General features: G+C 49.9%; 10 protein-coding genes across 10 annotated transcripts; 6 read left to right on the top strand and 4 right to left on the bottom strand.

The window, feature by feature from the left end:
• Nucleotides 1-135: 135 nt before the first annotated feature.
• On the bottom strand, nucleotides 136-1,570 carry F5J12DRAFT_799359 (ribosomal protein S5, N-terminal domain-containing protein). Its single transcript, XM_051744274.1, has 4 exons — nucleotides 1,314-1,570; nucleotides 1,002-1,134; nucleotides 401-947; nucleotides 136-342 (listed from the first exon to the last, which is right to left on the bottom strand). Exons 2-4 carry the CDS (start codon nucleotides 1,109-1,111, stop codon nucleotides 220-222), a joined length of 780 nt encoding a protein of 259 aa, XP_051605187.1. The 5' UTR covers nucleotides 1,112-1,134; nucleotides 1,314-1,570; the 3' UTR covers nucleotides 136-219.
• Nucleotides 1,571-1,635: 65 nt separating this feature from the next.
• Nucleotides 1,636-2,933, top strand: F5J12DRAFT_799356 (ornithine decarboxylase antizyme-domain-containing protein). Its single transcript, XM_051744273.1, has 5 exons — nucleotides 1,636-1,682; nucleotides 1,746-1,853; nucleotides 1,908-2,346; nucleotides 2,390-2,580; nucleotides 2,630-2,933. Exons 2-5 carry the CDS (start codon nucleotides 1,798-1,800, stop codon nucleotides 2,817-2,819), a joined length of 876 nt encoding a protein of 291 aa, XP_051605186.1. The 5' UTR covers nucleotides 1,636-1,682; nucleotides 1,746-1,797; the 3' UTR covers nucleotides 2,820-2,933.
• A 113-nt stretch (nucleotides 2,934-3,046) lies between these two features.
• F5J12DRAFT_735560 (uncharacterized protein) lies at nucleotides 3,047-4,348 on the top strand. Its single transcript, XM_051741991.1, has 7 exons — nucleotides 3,047-3,294; nucleotides 3,367-3,450; nucleotides 3,509-3,725; nucleotides 3,791-3,801; nucleotides 3,853-3,973; nucleotides 4,041-4,107; nucleotides 4,158-4,348. The coding sequence occupies exons 1-7, from the start codon at nucleotides 3,142-3,144 to the stop codon at nucleotides 4,219-4,221; spliced, it is 717 nt and encodes a 238-aa protein (XP_051605185.1). The 5' UTR covers nucleotides 3,047-3,141; the 3' UTR covers nucleotides 4,222-4,348.
• Nucleotides 4,349-4,531: 183 nt separating this feature from the next.
• Nucleotides 4,532-5,275, top strand: F5J12DRAFT_712715 (uncharacterized protein; the record flags this gene model as incomplete). The annotated part of the gene is made up of 3 exons (XM_051740780.1): nucleotides 4,532-4,733; nucleotides 4,789-5,066; nucleotides 5,117-5,275. 3 exons carry the CDS (start codon nucleotides 4,532-4,534, stop codon nucleotides 5,273-5,275), a joined length of 639 nt encoding a protein of 212 aa, XP_051605184.1.
• An 808-nt stretch (nucleotides 5,276-6,083) lies between these two features.
• F5J12DRAFT_799343 (fungal-specific transcription factor domain-containing protein) lies at nucleotides 6,084-9,981 on the bottom strand. The gene is made up of 12 exons (XM_051744272.1): nucleotides 9,525-9,981; nucleotides 9,435-9,467; nucleotides 9,323-9,377; nucleotides 8,630-9,190; nucleotides 8,223-8,574; nucleotides 8,109-8,173; nucleotides 7,818-8,044; nucleotides 7,606-7,765; nucleotides 7,435-7,549; nucleotides 6,904-7,363; nucleotides 6,408-6,847; nucleotides 6,084-6,350 (listed from the first exon to the last, which is right to left on the bottom strand). The coding sequence occupies exons 1-12, from the start codon at nucleotides 9,791-9,793 to the stop codon at nucleotides 6,133-6,135; spliced, it is 2,955 nt and encodes a 984-aa protein (XP_051605183.1). The 5' UTR covers nucleotides 9,794-9,981; the 3' UTR covers nucleotides 6,084-6,132.
• A 191-nt stretch (nucleotides 9,982-10,172) lies between these two features.
• Nucleotides 10,173-10,457, top strand: F5J12DRAFT_712867 (uncharacterized protein; the record flags this gene model as incomplete). Its single annotated transcript, XM_051740793.1, has 1 exon — nucleotides 10,173-10,457. The coding sequence occupies one exon, from the start codon at nucleotides 10,173-10,175 to the stop codon at nucleotides 10,455-10,457; it is 285 nt and encodes a 94-aa protein (XP_051605182.1).
• Nucleotides 10,447-11,280, bottom strand: F5J12DRAFT_799337 (Sm-like ribonucleoprotein). Its single transcript, XM_051744271.1, has 5 exons — nucleotides 11,077-11,280; nucleotides 10,880-11,021; nucleotides 10,754-10,830; nucleotides 10,692-10,697; nucleotides 10,447-10,639 (listed from the first exon to the last, which is right to left on the bottom strand). The coding sequence occupies exons 1-5, from the start codon at nucleotides 11,186-11,188 to the stop codon at nucleotides 10,593-10,595; spliced, it is 384 nt and encodes a 127-aa protein (XP_051605181.1). The 5' UTR covers nucleotides 11,189-11,280; the 3' UTR covers nucleotides 10,447-10,592.
• F5J12DRAFT_799323 (chloride channel) lies at nucleotides 11,281-15,399 on the top strand. Its single transcript, XM_051744270.1, has 18 exons — nucleotides 11,281-11,357; nucleotides 11,407-12,336; nucleotides 12,385-12,552; nucleotides 12,609-12,651; nucleotides 12,702-12,791; nucleotides 12,842-12,925; nucleotides 12,978-13,096; nucleotides 13,164-13,177; nucleotides 13,227-13,320; nucleotides 13,373-13,423; nucleotides 13,471-13,572; nucleotides 13,618-14,043; nucleotides 14,096-14,238; nucleotides 14,292-14,361; nucleotides 14,417-14,606; nucleotides 14,673-14,815; nucleotides 14,867-14,969; nucleotides 15,035-15,399. The coding sequence occupies exons 2-18, from the start codon at nucleotides 11,431-11,433 to the stop codon at nucleotides 15,097-15,099; spliced, it is 2,811 nt and encodes a 936-aa protein (XP_051605180.1). The 5' UTR covers nucleotides 11,281-11,357; nucleotides 11,407-11,430; the 3' UTR covers nucleotides 15,100-15,399.
• A 142-nt stretch (nucleotides 15,400-15,541) lies between these two features.
• F5J12DRAFT_888105 (F1 complex, delta/epsilon subunit of ATPase) lies at nucleotides 15,542-16,204 on the top strand (the record flags this gene model as incomplete). Its single annotated transcript, XM_051747231.1, has 4 exons — nucleotides 15,542-15,664; nucleotides 15,727-15,880; nucleotides 15,933-16,021; nucleotides 16,076-16,204. 4 exons carry the CDS (start codon nucleotides 15,542-15,544, stop codon nucleotides 16,202-16,204), a joined length of 495 nt encoding a protein of 164 aa, XP_051605179.1.
• A 1,064-nt stretch (nucleotides 16,205-17,268) lies between these two features.
• F5J12DRAFT_799314 (uncharacterized protein) lies at nucleotides 17,269-18,873 on the bottom strand. Its single transcript, XM_051744269.1, has 3 exons — nucleotides 18,088-18,873; nucleotides 17,802-18,034; nucleotides 17,269-17,756 (listed from the first exon to the last, which is right to left on the bottom strand). The coding sequence occupies exons 1-3, from the start codon at nucleotides 18,825-18,827 to the stop codon at nucleotides 17,647-17,649; spliced, it is 1,083 nt and encodes a 360-aa protein (XP_051605178.1). The 5' UTR covers nucleotides 18,828-18,873; the 3' UTR covers nucleotides 17,269-17,646.
• Nucleotides 18,874-19,187: the final 314 nt, after the last annotated feature.

The following is a 19,187-nucleotide window of genomic DNA, read 5'->3' as shown; positions in this document are numbered from 1 at the left end:
AGACCAGGAAGATCACGATCGATACCTTCCCGTGATACCCGCTATTGTCAGGATCGGAAGAGGCTACATCTCATTGCCGGACCAACCGGAATACGGTCACTGCCGATCATGATCACACCTGAAGGCCTGACATATGAAACACGGATGAATACGAAGGGAAAGGGAAATCAAAGAATAGCGTGTTCAGGAAATACGGCAAAAACTGTTACAACGTTATACCTAGTACGCCTTCTTGGCTGATGCAGTGAGTTGCAAATGTGCACTATACTCATCGTAAGGAACCTTCGACAGAGGTATTTCTCGCCATAGGTCGGGGGTGAGGAATGAATATGTTTTTGTGAGCTAAACAAGAAGTATGGTAAGAGGGAGAAGCAGACTTCGTTTCAACAAGAACACGTACTGCGACGAAGGTTGCCTTTAAGAAGTTACCCATTGTAGCAGTCGAACCCTTTGACTGGGTGTAGCAATCCTCAACACCAGCCAGCTGCAGAAGGCGCTTGGAAGCGGGCGCAGCAACGAGACCCGTCCCACGTGGTGCGGGGATCAGTCGGCACATGACCGAGCCAACTTTGCCACTAACTTTTGATGGCACCGTGTGTGGCGCACCGAGAGCAGCACCCCAGTAACCTCGTCGAACGGGAATCACAGAGAGCTTGGCGAGGATGATAGCTCCACGGATGGCCGTGGCGACTTCCTTGGCACACTTGACTCCCAAGCCTACATGACCATCGAAGTCGCCAATTGCGACGAACGCTTTGAAACGAGTGCGTTGACCGGCGCGGGTCTGCTTTTGTACAGGCATGATCTTCATGACTTCGTCTTTGAGTTTGGGCAAGAAAAAGTCTACGATCTGGAATTCCTTCACAGGAAGGGAGAAGAGATATATTTCTTCCATAGACTTGATCTTGCCGTCCTTGACAAGACGTCCAAGTTTGGTGACGGGAACCCTGGGCATGGCGAGTTAGCTGTCTCTGAAGTAATGGCGTGCGCATTCAACGAACCATTCTTTATCTTCATCCTTGCGGCCACCGCGGCGAGGTCCACGGCGTCCTCTGCCGCGATCTCCACGTCCACGTCCAAATCCACCGCGTCCTCGTGGTGCGTCAGCCATTACTTCTATGTCTTGAGAAACTACTGCCACAGTGTCAGCAAAATGGTGGAAGATAGAATGAGAAGAATGAGAAGAGCATGCTCAGGCTCCATCTGGTCATGTAACCCTGCATCCAGCCAAAACGACGGTCGTAGGCGAACATGCACGTCCGAGCCCAGCACCCAGAGTGACCCACAGGGCTTCAGTACAGTGTTAGATTCACCTTTTGAGGTTGGCTGTGTTGAGCTCGCTGTCGATGACGGTATTCTACGGTTGACGAGCAATGGCTGCTTTGGTGCCTGCGACCGGCCCTGAAGAATAGTGGACAAGTGACACCCTAATGAGAATCTGACGGCAACACGCTTGAACGACTAGCAATCGACGAACGTCCCAAAGATGTCTGATTTAAAAGCAGAAGAGCGGCATACATGATACACCTAGGTACACCCCTGCAGATCGGGTCTAGTTATAAAGGTTTGCATTGGAGCAGTGGTTAGTGGTGTTCGGGGTCCGCCAACTTGAGTGGATGCTGATAAATACCACAGCACCGCCACACCGCTTTTCCCGTCTCCTTGCATCATCACCACACTCGGTATGTCGTGCAGGCCATCTGGTCATCTTCAGCACACTCAATATTGACCTCACTGTATCTTAGCAAGAAACTGCAAACAAATATACTCCCACCTACCCAGTCAAGTTGGCAGAACATGTCGAATTCAATTATGTCGAATCTTATAAAACAACAATCTAGTCCTTGCCCCACGTACGTACATGAGTCCCAGCTCGCGGACCATCGTCTAAACCGTCGTACCTGCAGCAACGGTCACCGTCAAGCCGTTGGAGATGGGGCTTTCTCTACCGACATTGCTCCGAGTGTTCTTGCCGTGTGCCACGTCCAGGGCACCGACGACGACTTGTATTATTACTCTACTACGTTCTCTGGCGGACCTGGAGTAAGTTTTTTTTACGTCTCATCTCAGGTGTATGTTCTCATTGTGTCACACAGTGGCGGTTTTGACATCACGAAAGAAAAATGCCCTCCTGATCGAGGGTCGTCAGACTGGGTGACAGACAGTCTGGTGCCTATGATTCCATCTTTTTCTCAGTCTCTGCCTTCTACTCAAACAAATATAACCAACCACACAACTGCTGCAGTCTTTCCCTCTGCTGCTACGCCGAGAAAGATTCCTGGAAAACCGCAATCGTATGATCTTCCAACCCCGCCTTTGACCCCCGATGACGGTGACGACGACGATGTTGGGAGCGGTGCTTCTGGTATTATCTGCGGGGCACTCAAAGGATGCACTGGACCTTCTCTTGAACATATTCCCTCATAACGGTGTGAGCTTGTTACCCTTTGCTAAGAGTATCGTCGTGTCTGCGCCGAATATGGGGGCCTTTTTCGACGGCGTCGTTCTCGAGTTTCCCGGAAAATCGAAGACGTTGTACGTCGATGGTAAGAATGCTCCTGCTGTCAGTCTCCGCGAAAGGTAATGTCTTTTGGTTTTCGTCACATGTGGATGCTAAATGTTTCTACAGCGTCGTTGCCCTGCTCGACCTCGCTGACGAACAACTACAATGCTCTGCACTTGTAATCGTTCTCGACAAGTCGTCTAGTGGAATCAGCGAACTTTTACACTCACTCATGTACGTCGGAGGAAGCGTTGTTACTAAACCACCCTTCCAGGTTAATCCGGCGTACGTCCTCATGGGTTTGGAGATCCAGTAGAGGGAGGTTGTGTGGATATGAGACATTCAATTTCTTCCGTTGTGTATTTCCGTTTACATTTATGCATGAAAGTTAACCCTCCAATCGGATATTTGAAAAGAGGGCTTGAATTTTGATCTGTGACTGCATACTACTAAGAACCACTGTGCTTCGATCGAAGCATGTAAGACCAAGTATTGTAGATCTGGGGATATTAAACAAGTTCGTGCGCTTGGTGAAGACGACGGCTGTTCTCTATCATGGCTTTGTATGTAACCGTGCATAGTAACGAACACGTTTGGGAGAACATTAGCGCTGTTCCTGGTCTGCAGACTTTCGCATCATGGGGTTTTTTGGGAATATATTCCGGGCTATTGTGAATTTGTTTTCCGGTGGTGCAGCTCCCCCAGAGCCACCCAAGAAGCCGGCTCAACAGCAGCGACCTCAGCGACCACCCGTACAGTGGCCTCAAGACCAGCGACACCATCGACAGAAGGTGAGCGCTACGTCCGAGGGGGCTTCGTTCACCCACCTAATGTCGAATTCTACGTGACATTCGCTTAAACAGACTGATGATTTGAAAGTACCGTCAAAGAAACCTTTCGAATCACCAGTTGTTGCTCAGAGTAGACGTGAGGGCGAACGCCACTCTGTACGCCTCAAATAACCGGTGCTTCGAAGGGCATGGAAAATCTGACTTTCTTGCATAGGACCGGAACCAGATAAACCAGAACAATGAACACTATGTAGCACTTCGCGCCGAGGCAAAACGAGAAGGTGATTTGATGGCACAATGCTACCAGGAGAGTCAAGAAACATACCAGCAGGGTCACGGTGCCCTTGCCAAAGTGCTGTCCCAGAAGGGTGGTGAGCACAAACGTAGGATGGAACGCTTGAACGCCGAAGCCAGTGTTTGGATCTTCAGAGGTGATCAGTTTTATCGCCCTTCCGCTGCCGGGTCCATTCAACTCAGCATGTTTCTCTTTCCACAGAGAATAATCTGGTGTGTTTCTACGACAATGTGCGGTGAAGCAAATCTCACAGAGTAATTTAGGACAGGGAACCCGGCGAGGTAGACCTCCACGGGCTTTACGTCAAAGAGGCTGTCATGTACGCTGAAAATGCTATCGAGGAAGCCCAGCTCCGGGGCGATCTCGAGGTACGGCTGATAGTCGGTACGCCGGATTCTCAGTTCTCGAGTTTACATGCTACGGCTCAACGCCATCATCCATATGTGCGCAGGGAAAGGATTGCACTCTGATGGTCGTGTTGCCAAAATCAAGCCTGCATTGGAGGAATTTATGAAGAGGCAGGTCGCTCATTCTTATGATCAGTTACTTCTACTTACAACCTGAAAAGGAAGAATCTCCCTGCCGATGTTGACCCCGACAATGGAGGGCTGTTGATCGTACGTTTGAGATGACAAGAAGTTTTGGCGACGCCATTATACATCGCATATACACACTTACCCGAATTGTTGGTGTTCTTTAGTGTAGAGTCTTCATTTGGGTACCCATGTATCGGTATACAATGTCAAAAGCTTGGCCGCTGCTGTTCAACTCACTGTCTACGTCGAGCGATCAGTAAAAGAATAGTAAGATGGCACCCTGCCCGGGTACTGCTGAATAGGGGCTAATTCTACATAAATTGGTCAAGCACACTGCCACCCGAAGACCACGTGACAGGAGATTTGTAGTCGTATCCTCCCGACTGCAGGCTCGGGTTCAGGAGACATGCATGCGCTTGCGTTTACGCGCTCATCACCGACGTTTTGGTGTCGTTTATCTGGGACTTTTCCTCTTCGTGTTCGACTATCTCGGAGTTATGCTCGGGATTGCTCCAATTCACTCCCATTTCCGAGCCAAAGGAATCCCCAGCCTCATGACATTTTCCACCTCCCCAAGTCTGCGACGCAGAAAGAGATAAAGCAAAGGTGTAAGCCAACCCCCGAGAATTATCACCGTTTTATACTGTGACTAATTACACGTAGATTATGACCTCGTTCGCATTTACCATCCAGATTCCATCATTGCTCGGCGAGACCCTCCTGAAGTCTCCCAAGAGCGGATACAAGCGATCAACAAGGCCTATGACATACTTCGTGGAAAGAATGTGAATGTTTCACTGGACGAGCCGGACACTACCGCCATGGAACACATGATGGATCCCGCTTGGCTGAGGGGCAGACTATCAAGAAGACCCTACTTCGATGATGTCTCTGTAGATGATCGCTGGAAGGAAAGGTTTATAATGGTGTTCGCCGCGTTTGTGAGTACAAATTACTGGACAGGACCGAAATATTGATTAGTGCTCTCGAGGCTTTGGTTGGTTTTGTTGTACAGACGTCGTATTATCGTTTGCAAGTCATCAAGGCCTCCCCTACCTGGCCTGCGAGGCAACACGCCAAAAAACATCCGCAATGCAATGACGAAATATTAGCTGAATCTGACTCTTTGGACGACAGGTCTTGTCCGTAGACAGGAACACCCAGACTACCATTCGGTCTTCATTCTTATGACGAAGAAATCGAAATTTTCCGTTGCACGGGGTGAGTGCTAGCAGGCCACTCCAGAGTTCGTGGCACAAGCCACATCGGAAGCAAGTTTACAAGAGGTCCGACTGACGAATAACCTTCCGAAGCGAGACATTTGAACTATACGCTCAATCAGCACTCTGCGGTTGCGAGTGCTCGATGGATAGCTACCATGGGTGGTTCGGAAACACGAGGAAGGTTGGTAGACATGTGAAGATTTTACCGGCGTCATTTCGGTACTTGGACATGACTCCGGCGGCTGACCGGGGCTCGTGGTCGGTGGTATGACCATGATATCTATAATAAACAAGCTTTCTTATAGGAGTACCACTTGCCGTTTACCGATTCCAGAATTCGCTGTTCAGATAAGCCTAGACTCAGGCAGGATGAGACTCGCTAAACCCATTACACGGTACCATTGCCGTCAAGATGTAAACAAGGCGCGAGTGCAACCTACAGACTAAGAGACATGGCTGTCTAGGATTAGAGTACACTACTGTAAAAAATATTTAGCTGAGAAAGCAAGCAAGGACAAATTATGGCCAAGCCGTGACAGGTTTCATACATATGTTGCTTCATTACGAGTTGTAAGAATGGTGTGAAGGGAATGTGGAAAGTGTGAGTGGTATAGGAAAACCCACTCAATAGTAATTGGAGTAAGGTGTGACTTCAGCATCTTTTTGCAATGATGCACCGCCACTGAGATGCTGGCACCTGAGGCCACCAGACGACGAAAAAGAAGTACTGCCAGTGGTGTATCCGCGAGGAGGGTTGTGCATCCACTGGTTAGCGATACCGCGCCTACATAAGATCCAAATGCTGAGAAGGTGCAAGTGAAGAAACATTACACGTAGAGACGTACGATGGGGGGAGATAGGGAGCGTCTCCAGACGTTGCCGGCGCCAACACAAATGAGGATGGCTCAGGAGCGGCGTAGGCACTATGCCCACCTGAACTAGTGGCCTTGTGTTGTGATATGACGCTCAGGTGAGCTGAGTTGGATGGTCCAACATTCAGACCTGACGAGGAACGAATACTCGGCGCGAAATGCTTTTGAGAACTCGGAGGGATCATACCCTGGAAGTCATCGCAGCCCCGTTGAGGTATCTGCCTGTACACAATGGGTTGTGGCTGATTAGAAATTTGAGGCAATCGCTGAGATTGAACAGGGTTCTGCATCCCCCAAGATAGTTCGTTTTCTTCAAGAGACTGGTTGTCAAGAAAGTAGAGGTTCGTCGGAAGTGGATATTGTGTGACGTGTGGAACATCAAAGAAGTGGGTTGGTTCGGCAGATTTAATCTGTGAATAATAGGGGTCGCTTGTGACGGACGTGATCGTGGCGAGATATTCCGACGAGTTATGATACTCTGGGAGAGGTGTAAAACTTGATAGAGCAGGTTGGTGCAATGCTTGCTCGCCAAACTGCGTGGATTGCTGAGAAGATGTCAGACTATCTTTACAACTTCCAGTGTTGGTCCCGCCAAGCGAACTAGGCAGCGATGTACTCAAGTCGTTACTGTCAAGTGTGTTGATCAGTACGACCGTCTCCAATATTGAGCATAGACGACTTGCAGATACATTTCTGCATTCCTCCAACGTGGTTTCACGAGCTCTAATGCTCGTATAAAGACACTGACATGCCGAAGCACTTCTGCCATCTGCGTAGCCAGAGGTGATTTGATGTCTTCCCCAGCACTAGCCTTGACCAGGTTACGTTCCTGCCATTTGAGGTCCCAATAGTTCATCAGCAGGATGGCTGCGCACATGTGTGCAGAGCAGATTACGCTATAGATATTGGATATGCCGCGGTTCATCTGGGTTTGCAGGATATGAGAACAACACCGAGCAGCGTTGACGCAGAGCGCGATGCAGGGGATAGGCATCTTCGAGCGCGGTACAAGGTGGGAGACTGACCGCAGAGAAGGCGGAAGAAAGGGTCTGTAGATAATAACCTGGACAAGATAGTAGGTGATATACAGGGTCGCTGCTTGATTGGCGAAGAGTGGGTCTGTCATTGACGGTGACCAGCGCACTAAGCAAGAAGAGGGATTCGTAGATCGTCAACGCCACGCTGAACTACAGAGTGTAGTACAGCAGACATACAATGCGCAGGAACAGAGTCCACCCACTCAAGCAGGGCTTTGTTGAGTTCTGTTAATACGTCCTGTAACCGAGGGCGTGTCGCGCTGACGAGGAGTTTCGACCTGTCCAGTGCATACTAGCCAGGATCAATACAAATGAAGTGCGACATGCCCAAACAGAAGTGATACACACAAGATTCCTCAAGGCATATGCTGCGATTCTGGTCAGCTTGAGATACGAATTAAATGCAGCAATCTTTGCTGGTTTCCCTGGTGGCTGTTGGAAGGCATGCGCCGGATCCTCTGTCTCCCAGTATTCATCGTCTACTTCCAAGGGTAGATCTACATCGAAACTGCAGCGAAGAAACTCAACATTAAACCTTAGGTAGACAGAGGACGGCTCACTCTTCTTCTCCAGAACAACAGGGACGACCGAGCGACGCGCTACCTATCCGATCATACAAAACCAGCATCCAAAAGGCTCTCTTCCATAATTCTTGCTCGACGCTGGGCTTGTCCCCGTACACCTTCTTTCGATGTGCACCCACGTCCTGAGCTTTCCGGATACCGACACTAATGAATAGCCACGCTACCGGGTAAAACGCGGTGCCGCGAATGAACATGCCCATTAACTGACATATATAAGAGGAAGATCAGGAACACGTCAATCTCGGTCATAAGCGGAAAAACACCGACCGACATCGTCTGCACTTCAAACAAGCCAGGAGGATGGAAGAGACTGCGGGATTCGCGATGCCCATCTGGCGACAATTCAGGCAACTAGACTTCGAAAACACTCGTGATACGCACCAAGGGCTACATGGAAATATTTCCAGCCCGCACGTTGCCATTTGTGGTTATCGTCTGTCCGCTCTTCCTCCGGTATGTCATATTCATGATTGTCCAAAACTCGGGGATCATCACACCACCGACTCGCGACAGCAAACAAAGTAAAGCAAAGACACCCAAACCACGGGTCTTTGACCTGTAAACCTGTTTTCCATTGTCGCTCGAATGTGGGTTGATGAAACAGAGGAAACTGAGGGTTAACGTGGTCGAAAAAAAGGTTGATGAGATTGTCCGCAAGATCCGGTGGCGGAAATTGCTGGGCTAGGAAGTCGCATAAACCTTGTAGACGAGCTTCTTCATACTTAAGCTCCCACTATCCGGAACGATGAGGGCTCAGAAAGTTTCTGAGGTAATGTGGCAAGACTCACAGAAGGTGTCGTCCAGAACTCTTGTCGGCGAGTTGCAGCCGCGTTGACTGGGCTACTGTTCCTCTGGTGTATAGCGGCGCTCTCAGCTCCACCGGTTACACGATACACGTGTTCATCCCTAAGTTTGCGTGTCTGCTCAATGAGCTTGAACCAGCTGCTTTTTCCGTGGAAGCGGACCTGACTATCTGCCAGGAATGGCTTCTCTTGCGCGGGCTCGAGTCCACGAATGGTGAGCCGCTTCATGCCGCGTGATAGACTGAGCTCGCCGACTTCTTCAGTTTCTGATGATGTATCTAGTTCTGAAGACAAATCTGTGTCTGTACGTGGGGTTCCCCCTGAATTTCGGCTACGGATGCTAGCGCGTGATGATGAAGGGGCGAGGGTGTTGGAGATCTGTGGAAGAGACCCAGACGGGGAAGATCTGACGTTCGAGGGATATGCGGAAGGCGAGGAAGACTTTCGATGGGGTGATGGTGGGCGTCCAGGGTCTTGGTCACTCTTCCACGAGTCTCGAATGATCGGAGGGCCAAGCTCTTCGGAAAAATCCTCTTCTGGACGAAGCTAGTATGCAAAACCATCAGCCGATGTTCAACCAATGGGAGAAATCCATGGCCAGGGTTGTGCCTGGCATCAGTTTGAAGACCGTGGTATGTACAGTCCAAGAGGGTGGCAGTAAAGCAACGTCAAACTCACTCGCTTTAAAAGAGCCTCCATCTTCTCCAACCTGTCTTCCATGCTAGTCACGTACCTAAGAAGATCACCTTAATTGAATTGTCAGGGTCGTCGTGATGTAAAACACACTAACGCCTTCGGTGGACCGCGTGGCTTAGAAGCCTCGCTGTGGATGAAGGGTTAGCAACAGACGAGAGATGAAGTTGTATTTAATCGCACGGACACGTAGGAACAAAACTTGCGAGTCTGCACACAATTTGTACAAAAATTATTTGGCGTCCTTGGACCGTCACACTTAATCTTCCTACGGCGACATGCATCACAGGCACGCTCTATTTTTCGTTTGTTGGAGAGAGTATCTGTGGTGTGCGGTGACTGATAGACGACGTTTGCGGACGAACTCGGGGCGGAACGGAATGCGAGGGCGTCCGTGAGTTCGACGGCATTGGTTGCATAATGAAGCGGACGGAACTGATTTGTTGGTGGATACATGGACAAGGACGAAACCCAGATGGAGGGAGGGGGTGAAACGTCGGCGGGGGACTGACTAGAAGCTGGTCTCGGCAAAGGGCACGTCGATGGCAAGCAACCGACCGCCGCGTGGCTGATCGAGTGTCGGATGGGAAGGGACAAATCGCTGTGCAAAGGACTGGAAGGACATAAAACACTCGACCACTGCCCGATCACATATGCCCCAACCAGTCTGACTAAGCAATTATATACCCCTATCACGTGCCACCTACTTTGGCTTGCTTGCTACAGGGTTAGTCAGCCCGTGGGAAGCCCGTCATCGTCCACCACAGCCCTCAGACCCATGCATTGTTGGATTGCTCATGCCCATGCCCGCGCCCTGGGGGTGGTGGCACGGAGGATGTCTTCCTCAGGTCTGAACAGACCCTCCCCTCCCCCACTCCCCCGTGAACTCCAGCGCGAATTCGAACAACTCCAACGCCAAGCTCAGGCACCGTTATCTTCACAACAGTCTGAAGAGGGACTTGCTCTCCACCCCGATGCAAGAACGCCTCTCACCCCCGAGTTCGAGGGTCCAGTCAACCCCAAAACAGGCGAGGAGGGTGGCCCAAAGAGAGAGCCAGTCGCAAAGTGGGCTGAGGGTGGGGGAGACTGGAGCTTCAAGGGTCGAGTTACCGACTTTTGAATTTTGAATTACTGTGTCGCTCCCCTTCACAAACAAAGGTGAATTGCGCAGAATCCGGGAGTACAAATAACATTTTTGACGCAGTACAACATCTTTGTAGAAAATTTTTTGGGTACCAATGCGAAGCGATTGTGCTCATCGTCTGATACCACGAGGCGCGGGTACACCGCGCCCACGACGTGCTGTCAAGGCCGTAAGTCCACTGAATGTGTGCATACATCCCCATACACGTACCGTTGGCTGCAAAGGAAATGTTGACTCGATAGACATCAACGGTATGTAGCGCATACACGTACCTCGCATGATCGTTGCACGTCCACGTGCCGTACCAATACCCCTTCCTCGCATGGCATTTGGACCCACCCGTTTAAACCTGTATAGCGTAAATGCAATCCGCGATGAGACGCAAGGGAACAGCTTACATGGGGGCATTCTGTAGCATGTCTGGTACTATGAAGAATCTGATCATACTCCCCCTAATATAAACTTGGTCCAGTTGAGATACGCGACCATCCCGACCAGTGACGGTAATATCCTTGAGAGAAATATTCAAGTTATCTTCAGCTGAAAGGCGAGACAATTCAGCAAATGATCAGAGACGGATGGATGAAGCACACACCCTCGGCAAGTTTACCACGGTACAATTGGCCTGTCTTGAGCTCTACGGTGACGATATGGCCTAGAGACTCGTGTAGGAGCTTGACGGGAACACCCAAGCCTTCCTGTGGCATGATTGCTGCTGGTCGTCGAGGATCAAAGGTTGCACGTGTTTGGCCCAACCCACAGACACGTATTAGTAATACACTAGTCCAGTCCTTGCAAGGCGCTGGTTGGCCTGCTTGGTCCCCCTACTGAGCTAACCATTGCGGCGGCAGGTTGGTGGTGACTGATATACCTGTGGTAGGACACCCTCTCTGGCATCTGTTTGGCACAGGCTGACCGAAACCAGTAGGAGGATACCCCATAGTACTATATGGTGTTGCGGACGCGGCATTCGACTTCTTCTCTTGATCTGTCGGCTAGATCTGGGGCGGGGCCCTTTCAAGCACCCTCTCCGACCAACTGGCGGAGGCAGCGTCTCCTTCGCATTGGAACTAACGAAAGTATACCCACCCGAGTTACCACGAGCGACCTCGAGGAACAGTCTCTCACTGAAACGTCTTCTTTGCATCCTAATACTAGTAATCCCAACAATTATGGAACGCTTCCGTCTCTTGCCGCGCGGCAACCTGGTCTCATCCTTCGCCGCAGCCGGCCCCCACTTCCTAACGTCGAGTTTCGTCGTACGTTATCAGCTACTGCTATCTCCCCTGCGACCATCTCGCCAACCTTGTTGCGAAACACGCTCGGTTGGCGCCCTTCCCAGCGGCCAATCTCTGCATATGATGCGCCCCTGGTCAATTCTAACTCGGCTGCCGATGAAACAGATATAAACGTTCGCATCAATGGTTTCCGTGTCTGGTACTCGTCCTTCTCATCTATTGACTGGCTCCACGATACCATAAAGGATTCTGTTCGCTTCTCTCGCCTGAGGCGTGGAAAATCATTCCGCTCGCGTCTTCGTCTCGTACTTGATAAGAGTCTTGGTTGGATAATCGTCACCGTCGTTGGCTTCCTGTCTGCTGTCCTTGCTTTCCTCGTTGTCCGATCTGAGCAGTGGTTCTTCGATCTGAAGTATGGCTATTGCGCTGATGGCTGGTGGAAAGCTCAGCGGTTCTGTTGTCCCGGTCCTGATGATCTGTGGATGTCGTCCGCCGAAGACGGTAGTTGCTCAAGTTGGCGAGCATGGTCCGATGTTATTAGATCGCGGATTCGTAATCAGCCAAATTCTGCCTTCGAAAGCGATTACGTAGAGTATTTCACGTATACCTGTGTCGCGGTATGTTCCCAAAACCTTTGGTCGTACCTCATTTATTTCCTAGTACAGATTCTCCTCGCCACCGTATCCTCCCTCCTTACAATCTACTTGACGGCATCGACCTCATTTTTCACGCGCAAAGAATCTGGAGTACTATCACCCTTATTTGCAACTAACAAAGACGGCGGCGAACAACGACGAACTTCTGCTCAGCCTAAACGCAAAGTACTTTACTATGTGCGTATCCTTCGTTATTGGTCCAGACAATGTTCGTTCCCACAAGTGTTCCACAGGCAGCAGGCAGTGGTATACCGGAGGTCAAAACTATTCTTTCAGGTCTGGTCATCAGTTTGTTATTGGGAGGGCTGACCGAGATGTATCCTTAGGTTTTGTTATCCATGGGTATCTGGGTGCCAGAACACTCTTCACCAAGTCTTTGGGCCTAGCGCTTTCGGTTGGATCAGGTTTAACCCTTGGTACGTCAACTCGCCCGAGATCGATCTCTTACCCACACCTGTGGTACCAGGCAAAGAAGGGCCATTCGTTCACATGGCGAGCTGTGTTGGTAATATAGTGAGCCGGTGCCACAGCAAGTACGAAAACAACGAAGGTTTTTCATTCGCCCTCCCTGACACATGTTCTGGGCTAAGATAACAACGTAGCTAAGCGCCGTGAAATTCTCAGTGCAGCATGTGCAGCAGGCGTAGCCGTGGCATTCGGAGCCCCGATCGGGGGTACTTTATTCAGCTTGGAAGAGGTTTCCTACTTTTTCCCACCCAAGGTTTGGAGGTTTGGAATAGATGTCCTAATTCACCACGGCTTACTCATTGCACAATGCGCGCTTATAGGTCATGTGGAGAAGGTATGATTTTTTAAAACGTTTATGAGAAAGCTGGCACTGATATTTTTAGCTTTTTTTGTGCAATGATTGCTGCAATTACGCTGAGGTTCCTCGATCCCTTTGGGACGGGGAAACTCGTACTTTTCCAGGTTACGTATGACAAGGTGTGGTTGTTTACTTCCGCATAGATTGTGGTACCTACCTGGTCATCTGCAGGATTGGCATTCGTATGACCTGATCTTTTTTATCTTGCTGGGAGCATTTGGAGTAAGTTTTCGCTTCCTCTTGACGCAGTTTGCTTATCGGCTTGGAAGGGTGTGTATGGTGCATACTTCTCAAAGTTAAACTACCGTTGGAGTCGCCATATCCGCAATGGCACGCGGTTAAAAGACCATCCTGTTATCGAGGTGATCCTGGTATGCAGGACCTCTCCTTTCGTTGTATTGTACTGACTTGTTAAGGTTACGCTGATTACGGCGTTATTTTGCTTCCTTAATCCCTATGCTCGGATGGGAGGCACAGAGCTCGTTTACAACCTCTTTGCTGAGTGCAAGCGAGGCAGCAAGAACATGCACTTTGGTTTGTGCGTTCTAGATCCGGGAAACCTTGATCACGTATGGCCTATTGTCCGCGCAATCTTCATGACTATGATCATGAAAGGGGCATTGACAATAGTCACTTTTGGCATCAAGTTACCTGCAGGTATTTTCATTCCCACACTTGGCGTGGGAGCCTGTGCAGGTCGGATACTTGGTGTTGCTGTGCGGTATCTCCAGTGGAACAACCCAGAAAGCGCTCTGTTTGCAGCGTGTGGGGATGACAAGGATTGTGTCATCCCTGGCCTTTATGCTATGGTTGGTGCCGCAGCCGCGTTGTCCGGCGTTACGGTCAGTTTTCAAGTATCTCCTTTCGACGGTTGATTCCACCTCCAGTCCGTAGCGAACGACAGTTTCCTTGGCTGTCATCATGTTTGAACTGACGGATACATTGACATATGCGGTCCCAGTCATGTTGTCAGTTTTGGTGGCAAAAACTGTTGCCGATGCACTGGAACCCAAGGGAATTTATGACCTTGTGATAGAGTAATGTTCTCTTTTTCACATCTTCTCGGCGAGATCCTTACTGTGACGGCTAGGCTGTCTCAATTGCCTTACCTAGATGCTAAGCACGAATATCTTTGGGCTGACTTCTCGATCAACGATATCGTACGAATTTCCTTATATGCAGACGCCGAAGGAATTACTGATACCCATTGGACAGACGGACAAGGAGGTCGATACAATTCGCTTGGATCGTTCCAACACTGTCATGAGCCTGCGGGATCAGCTGCAGTCGCTTCTGGACGCAGGTCACGATGACAGTGGCTTCCCCATTCTCCGTACAAGCAGAGACGATGGAGGAATGCGTATGGTGGGCTATATCGGCGCAAGTGAATTGGAACATGCTCTCGGTGAGTTGATTGCGTTTCACTCATCCTACAGGCGTTCCGTTGCTTAATTGGACAAAACCTGCGTAGCCATAGTTGCGGACGATCCAGACGGACAAGTCCGGTTCGAGAGATCGTATGTGCGCACAGGACACGACATGACAGCATCGTACTCGTCCTGTGTTGAGCAGGGTTCGGAGGACCCACTGGATTTCAGCGTATATATGGATGAAGTTTGTCTTTTCATTTTGACTGTATGGTCTTGCGTTGACAGTAGTCCACAGGCCCCGTTAACCATCCAATCCAATTCACCCTTGCCTCTCGTTCATCAGTTTTTTGTAAAGCTCGGCGCTCGATACGTCATCGTAACTAATACTGATGGGGACTGTAAGTTGATATCTGCTCAATTGCTCAGAAAAGGTGTCTCATTTTCGAAAACAAAATAAAAATAGATGAAGGCGTCATCGACAAGAAGAATTGGCTCGCGTTCTTGAGCGGACTGGAGGAGAAATCGTGACGCTGCAGTCTTGTGGACACGTGGCCTGCAACTACTCTGCAGGTTGTAGGGTCCATATCGAAATTGTACCGTGATGTGCATTGAAGACGCTTCTTACATAACGTATGTAGCATGCTTATGCGGGCGCTGGAGTTCGGACCTTGGACACGCACTATCGTACATAGAATGCTGTAATTCAATCCAGTGCTCTGGAGGAAGGTGAAATCAATGATCGATATTCGACATGCCTCCTCAAGCGGGAGTCTTTTCGTCACTATGATTCATCCTTGACTCGCTCTAACGGTTGGTTCAAGAGCTTTGGTATGATGGTCTCCTGGTAGTTGCATGATAATTTTCCGTGGACGGAGTAAACTCACCTCTCACGTGATCGATGTGCCCGGCTTTATCCGACCAGTTCTTCCGAGTTTGCAAGGTACGGTAATTTTAAGATACCTTTTAGAACATGTCCGCGCTGCGCTTGCTGTCGTCCACCTCCCGGCGAGTACCCTCGGCGTTCCTTCAGCAAAAGCGTGGGTATGCAGAAGCTGCGAGTAAACTCAACCTGTCCCTAGTTCTTCCTCACCAAGTGCGTTGCGGCGCGTATGTACGTCTTGAAGCATGTAACTCACCTGTGGTATGGTTTTCCAGGCAATTTTTACTTCGACAGATGTTGTTCAGGTGAACATCTCAGCAGCCACCGGAGACATGGGTATCCTCGCCAACCACGTTCCTTCCATCGAACCCATCCGTCCTGGTGTTGTTGAGGTGATTGATTCGAACAACACGTCAAAGAAGTGGTTTGGTAAGTGTCACTAACTGGTTCTGACAAGCTTTGTGCACTCATTGGCTTCTAGTTTCCAGTGGCTTTGCCAACGTGCACCCTGGCAACAAACTCACTATCAATGTGGTCGAGGCCGCTCCTCTCGACTCGTTTTCTCCTGAGGTACAGGTTTCGCGTGCCATTTGTTTACGCTAATACCTAGGCTATTACCTCTAGGCAGTACGGACTAACCTTCAAGAAGCATTAAAAGTTGCCGCAGGAAATGGATCAGAGGAAGACAAGATGGAGGCCCGGATAGAGGCTGACGTTTACGAAGCACTGCAACATGCTCTGGGCTCGAAATGATCTCTATAAAGCATCACTGTACACTACATGATGGCGCTTGTTGCACCCGCGGTAACTTGGACAGGCTATATAGAATCTCGACCAGGTTCGGAGCACCGCTCGCCCGAACTTGCGTAAAGTATTTGTCCAAAACGTCCAAGGCATCCACGAAATATCCGTCCTGTGATCCTTTCGACTTTAAAATTCCAAGGTCGTGTGTACGTCGCGCTCGATGATCTGAAGCCCAACATGGGGCCTGTAGTCGACATGGAACAATGTTACAAACCTGTCCACCACAAACCTATGGTGCTCTAAAATCGCAAGTGGGTTAGGCAAGATTCTCAGCCAACAAAATCGGCGCCAGCACTAGTCCTCCACCGCAAAACAAAATCTTTAGTCCAGAGATGCGGACAAGTTATTGATCTCGAACGTTACGCAGAGCGATCTGATGCCATTTTTCAAGCTCTTGATTCGGATGATTGTGGAGGAAGACCTAGGATATGACGCTGCATCTGTAACATTAAACAAACAAAAATAAAACAGCTGATTGCGCGACTTTTGCAGCACTGCTCCTGCGCAACTTTTTATACTAACCCTGCATAATTTTTAACACAGCCACCTTGTACCACTTTGCACTAGCTAGGAGGGCAGATAAAATAGATAAACGTAGGCAGGACGTGAACACAGTTCGTCGGCACCCTCCCCAGTCATCCCACCCAATCCACGAGGCCGTGATGCCCCACAGGGCCCGCTCGAACGCTCGACCCCCTTCCCGCCCCTCCCGCCTGGTGGCGGGATTGCTCCTTCGGGAAATTCCCACGGCATCGCCACCTGCAAATTCATGTGACCGCACTCCGCGCCACAAGTCATCACTGGCCTAGCGAATTTGGGCCCGTTTCTTGGCAAAATACCCATTATTACATGGGTTATGTACAGTAGCATCGAAACGAGTCCCGAGGAACGGGCGAGGAGTGCGTGTAGCCCTGACTCACTTGCTCCCCCGTGCACGTGCCCTGCTTAGTCAGTAGCTGTGGGCACAGCCACCTGCAAATTTCCTGCGCATTACTGCAAAAGTCGCGCAATCAGCTGTTTTATTTTTGTTTGTTTAATGTTACAGATGCAGCGTCATACTAGGATGGGTTAACCCCGAAAACTGATATGTAGAAAAGCTGTATGCTCGCTCAGCGTTCAAATCCGATAGGGTGAATGTTATAATGAAGCGCATCCGAGTGGACATTCCGATTATAGCTTACGTCTTTAAATAAAGAACGGCTAGATCAGTCTAGTGGTGCAAGCCTGTAGTGCACTACACCAAGCATCCTAGAATCAGCCATAGGCCCTCGGGTATCTGTGTTGAGAATCGAAAAGCGTTGACATACAAATACACTCCGCCCACAATAGATACCGCAAGTACCACATCGTAAGAATCAATCATGATGAAATCTCGTAGACGTAGAAGCCGTCTAGACCGATGGAGAACCCATATTCAAATCCGGAAATTTGTCCGCTTCCCATGTGCCAGGAATGAGTGCTATTGGGAGGAGCCATGTCGCTGTAAGAACAACGCCATGACCTACTTTCCGTCAGCAACGCCTTGGTACAGTAAGAACAATAGTACCTTTATCGAAAGACTTGACTGCAGACCAACTCCAGGCAATAAAACCGCCGACGTATCCGAGGTAGGGCACAAGTCGACGCAATACCATCACAGCTGGTCGCATTTGCGGAGGTAGCAACGGTAGAGGAATGTGGTCCATGAGCCATTTGAGCGCACCGGTAATTATTGCAGCGCGCTTTGCGGCTTGAAGTTGTTTGTTGTTTAGTATGTCTAGAACCGGAGGAGGAAGATATCTGCAAAATGGGAATCAGGACTGTGATGGGGCATAGAACTAGTCTGCACCCACATCCTAAATCCCCACCACATAGTCTGCACAGATATTTTTGTGAGCGATGGGACCCAGACACGGTACTCCTTCTCTGGAAGCTGGCCACTCTTTGACAACGGACTCTTCCAGGACTCGTTAGGGGGGACCCATTGTGTTAGACTAGAATTATCAACGGACTCCCTTTCCTTTCCTTTTCCATTGTCTGAGATTTCACTCGCCGCCATCAACACCTGCTCGATGGACTCGGCTGGGAGGGGAATGAAACGAGGTTGCGGCGTGCGTATTTCTTCTCCATCCCCATACACGGAGACGATCTCTGAGCAGGCGATTTCCACCTCTGAGACATCGTCGGGCTCCAATGGGCCATAGACCATCACAGAATTGTTATCGTCTACGCAGTCCAACATGGTGTTCGTGCTCTTCGTGGGGGAGGCTAAGCCACCTGCCGACTCCTTACCGCGTGGCGACTGAAACGCATCCAATGATGACAGAAGAGACAGGGTGTCAGGATCTATCGTCCTATTCGAGGTTCTCGGTGACAGAAAACCCCAGAGCTTTGTAACGTTATCAGCCGGAGGCGAGGAAGGGATAAACGAGGGTGATTGTGGAGGTTCCTGCTGCTGCGAAGATGCAGGGGTGGGTCGGCCGGGTAACATAATGGGGGGAGGGAACGAAGGCAAGGAAGTCATCACTGCTTGCATTTTCTGCGCAAAAGTTGCCGATCCATTTGTTTCTTTGCCGCCTTCCGTGTCCATCATTTCATTGGATGACCTAGTGGAGGAAGGGAACGAAGGCAAGGCAGTCATCGCTGCTTGCATTTTCTGCACAAAAGTTGCCGATCCGTTCGTTTCTTTGTCACCATCTGTGTCCGTCATTTCATTGGGTGACATAATGGATGAAGGGAACGAAGGCAAGGCAGTCATCATTGCTTGCATTTTCTGCGCAAATGTTGCTGATCCAATTGTTTCTTTGTCGCCTTCTGTGTCCATTGTTTCACTTCCAGGATCGACTGAAGGAGTATTAGCTGATCTTGGATTCTCTGAAGGACCGTCGTCAGGATTGTTGCTATCTTCTTCGGACCCCGGTAAAGGTAGAGGTTGGGCACTCTTGCCTTTCCT

The sequence above is a fragment of the Pisolithus orientalis genome (assembly GCF_024613125.1).
Source record: "Pisolithus orientalis strain OTSU chromosome Unknown F5J12scaffold_2, whole genome shotgun sequence".
Classification (NCBI taxonomy): Eukaryota; Fungi; Basidiomycota; class Agaricomycetes; order Boletales; family Pisolithaceae; genus Pisolithus; species Pisolithus orientalis.
The sequence above is the reverse complement of the archived record's forward strand: the minus strand, read 5'-3'. Positions and strand labels throughout refer to the sequence as shown.